Genomic DNA, 4,227 nt, shown 5'->3' on the forward strand with positions numbered 1-4,227 from the left:
TTTATTTACAGACTTGCCGTTACAACATGCAAACAAATAGCATTGCGGAGCAATCCAATCATAAGAATCATTAAAGTAGATAGTTAACATGGAATAAAAGTAAAAAATAAGTAATTGTCAAATCTGTGCTTTCCTTCCACACAAGCGAAGGTCAATATTCAAAATATTCTTTCGCGATCAAAAAAAAAAATGCATTTTCCCACTTAGGTGTATTTCTTTGAAAAGATACCTTGGAGGTGTTTCAAAAAGCTGTTCGTAAAGTTACGAAAAACTTACGAGCGACTGGTGATCAGTTCTTGTGCTGAAGTATGGAAATTCTGATAAGTATAGCACATTAGAACTGATCACCAGTCGCTCGTAAGTTGTTCGTAACTTTACGAACAGCTTTGTGAAACAACCCCCTTATATTGTGTTTTTCATTTCTCAAGCTCGTTTCCTTTTATTAGCGGAATCGAAACATCGGTTTTATACGAGTCTTTACGCCGTAAAGAATTGATTATGATAAGAGCAAAGTAGATAGCATGATAGAATTAAGGCCATGTACATCGGTACATCTATTTACAAAACATACACTCCGAAGAAAATATAAAAAATTCGTCCTTTGAGGGTCTTCTTTCACAGCTTAGACTGACCATGAATGCCTCAGAACTGAAAATCTTGCGCAAAATATGAACGAGTGAGTACATCGATTATCATCGTCGGCTGCCCGTACAAAGTGAGGGAGCGTATTTTTTTGAATATTTATTTTGTTTTGTGTGTATGTGTGTTGTTGTTGTTGTTGTTGTTGTTGTTGTTGTTGTTGTTGTTGTTGTTTTTTTTTTTTTTTTTTTTTTTTTTTGGGGGGGGGGGGTAATTTCGAATACTTGTTTTTACTTGCATAATTTAAAGAAAAAAGAGTACATCGCGTTAGCTTTCTGATGGTGTACAAGCCGAGTTATGATCATGATGATATTTCACATTCTAGTTGATATAGTGCACGCTGGTTTTTCAAAATTTGCAATGAAAATATGGTGTAAACATATCCTAAAATTATTTTTCTTTGTTGTCGTTGGCAACTGACGTCTGTAGTCACACCATCAAAGTCTTGGTATAGAGTGGCGTTAAATGATGATATTTACACGAATTCCAATACATCGTAAAAGCAAAGACTCGTATTTGAAATAATGTCCATCCTGTTCCTTATCTCTTTCAAGTATTCATAATGTCAGTGTAAGTAACATCACATCGTCGCAATTAATGCATGTACTCGAATCTCTGCTCTTTAACAAATCTTAATGTTCCTCTGCTTTCTTCTCTTGCTTTTCCCCATTGCTCTCTCCATTTTGTCTTCTAACTCTTCTTCTCTTTATCTCCTAATAAACACTTGGAAGTTCCTGCTTCCTCAATTCTTTCAAAATTATCAAAATCGATGTCTTCCGCTGAAAATTAAAGGTTTTCCCGCTCAATTTCATCAGATTTGCATTCGACTTCATGAATAGGCGTTCAAGTTCAAACGATTTTGGTCAACACTCTGTTTTGTGATTCATTTTTATTTGTTGAGCATTTAGTTTGGTTTCATATCATTCCTTTTAAATTCTATTCCATTCACTTTAGAGATGGATTCATTCTATTTAACTAAGGGAAGTTGTCATTCAATTTCGCGCTAGCTGGATATAGACGTTGAATTTCGTCCCAATGCTGATTTCAATTTCAGTTATACACAATACCTTCGCACTTTGAACGTTCGAATTCAGTAAACATAAACAAATTCTGTATAGTTTTATGCAATTGCCGCCGATTTCCTTCATGTTAAATCCCCCTTTTTACTGCTTGAAATTACATAATTTCATGTTAATATCAGAGTTGAAATTCAAAAGATCAATTCAATTGTATTTTCATGTTTTTCTTTCTCATTCTTCTTCCAGTTATACTTCATTTGATGATTATATGGATGTATTGTTATAACTAACACAAAATGGCCATAACTCATAACTTTTTGCATCTAAACATCCATTTTAACATTTTGGACCCCACCTCTTGGTAGCTTTTGAACCCTGCCCGCGTATTTCCCTCGAAATTGAATGATCTCGTCGATAAATCGAATGCAACTCTGACAGAATTGAATGGGAAAACTTATATCACATCAATGATTATTATGACAATTTCACGTTTGCTGAAGTCATAATACTACTAAATCTATTTAAAAAATAACCAAGTAGAATTTTATATACAAATATGTCTACACTACATAGAATAGTCCTTAATACTATTGCATGAACCGCATTACTACTTTGATACTCAGGGGGAAAATGACGTAACGCGAGTGTGTGTGTGTTTGTGTGTGTTTAGACATTTAACACAATTTATGCCAAAGTAATATCAAATGAATGTATACAAATTAATGCATATTCTAGTTATTGTGACATATGAATGGGGATAGAAACACTAAATAACTCTGATATTGCCCCGCAATATGCGCACCTCAGAACACTCTCTGATGTTTACATGATAAACCATTATTCTTACATAGGTATATTAAATTAAAACAACCATATAACAGCTTTTATCTGCGGAAAGGTGCTAGTATCAAGAAGTGTATGCAAACATTGTCCTTAACTTTACCATTTTTCCTCAGCTGATGTTACTTACTGACGTCAGTCAATGTTTAAGCATCACGCTGGATGATACATTGGGTTTCAGAGACACTCTCATCTCATTCGTTCCTGTCATAGCGTTGATTACTCATCTCGATGAAGAATTGGCTCATTTCAATGATACACATCGACGTATTCAGAACAATATTTCTCTTATCCAGTTCATTTTGGGTTCTAACGAGTAGAAGCTGTTTCGTTCTTGGAAGTGCGCAGGTTGGTGTTTGACCGCTGTTTCTCCAGACCTGTGGATCTGAGGATGAACTTGAGGAGACTGGTGGGTTCTGGAATCTCGTCGTACTCAAAGTGCACCATGTAGTGGAAGACCATCTTAAAGTGAGGATGCTTGAAGCTGTAGATGAGGGGATTAACGCATGAGTTGGCCATGAGGAGGACGCCAGCATAAACGTCAGCAACGCTCTTGATGGGAATGGTGAGAGTGATCGGGTACGGCAGGATGCACACGAAGAAGGCGCACACCACGTAAAATAGGTTCTTGGTAATCTGAATCTCGCGCTTGTTGGCCTTTCTTTCCTTCGTGTCCAGGGTCGAGTTGTGTCCTTTCTCTTTAACGATTCGAGAGCCGGAGGATCCGGTGTTGTAGACCACCTTCAGACGGATGTTATGACGCCTGACGTGGACGTAGATTGTCGAGTAGCAGACGATTATAACTATGAAGGCCACGAGAAATGTGGCAGCCACGATGTAGTCGTTGATGTAGTAGAGCGGATGTGTGTCGTCCCAGAGGCACACCTTGTAGGGATGGGAGTATCCGAGGCGACCGATGCCAAGAGACGGAGGCAAGGCGAAGGCCAAGATCGGGTAGAGCCAAGCGAAGAAGACCATCATGCCCAGCTTGATCGGTGTGTACAGCTGGCGATAATGCGTGCGCGGATTCTTAATCAAATAGGCGCGATTGAAGGCGATGAGCGCCAGGTTGACGACGGTAGCGCCCAGACACACCATGGTGATCCCACCCGACAGCGTGCAGATACTGTACGACATCGGCCAGCCCGTTCGGCTGAGCATGGACACGGAGTTGAAGGGGAGAAAAAGACAGTTTAGGAAGTCGACGCAGGCGGTGTTGAAGACGAAGGCGTTGGTAGCCGTCTGAAGTTTGCGGGAGAGGTTGACAGCGATGATGACCAGGAGGTTTCCCGCCAGACCGAGGAGTGAGATCGTGATGAAGAGAATAGCGATGAAGACCCGTTGTCCGTAGTCGGTGAATTCCCACTCCGTCACGTTCGTTGCAATGGACGACATGTTTGACATGTCGCCGTCCATTGTGGCATTAGACATGGCCGGTCGTCGAGGAAATCAACTCAATACTCTCCACGAATTACCTGTAGGAACGAAGGTACAAATCAGGGATACCGTTATGCCCCAATTTCATCAAAATAATGATGTTTATCATGTCTGCTATAATCAGGAGCATTTTATTGAATCACATATCTCGGATCTCATATCTTGTAAGGTACAAACATTTAATATTAAACCGTTTAGGGTAGTGGATAACGGAAAATGAAGCGCTTTTTAATTCCATTTCTTTAGTTTGATCGATGTTCGTTTTGTTTTAGCGAGGGTGGGGATAGTTCCT

At 39.4% G+C, this 4,227-nt stretch overlaps 1 protein-coding gene across 1 annotated transcript; it reads right to left on the reverse strand.

Annotated features, from left to right (window-relative positions):
- Positions 1-2,789: 2,789 nt before the first annotated feature.
- On the reverse strand, positions 2,790-3,893 carry LOC139739408 (histamine H2 receptor-like). Its single transcript, XM_071650026.1, has one exon. The coding sequence runs from the start codon at positions 3,891-3,893 to the stop codon at positions 2,808-2,810; it is 1,086 nt and encodes a 361-aa protein (XP_071506127.1). The 3' UTR covers positions 2,790-2,807.
- Between the last annotated feature and the right edge of the window lie 334 nt (positions 3,894-4,227).

Source organism: Diadema antillarum, unplaced genomic scaffold, assembly GCF_040938485.1.
Source record: "Diadema antillarum isolate AM-2024a unplaced genomic scaffold, OU_Dant_1.0 seq00000798_RagTag, whole genome shotgun sequence".
Classification (NCBI taxonomy): Eukaryota; Metazoa; Echinodermata; class Echinoidea; order Diadematoida; family Diadematidae; genus Diadema; species Diadema antillarum.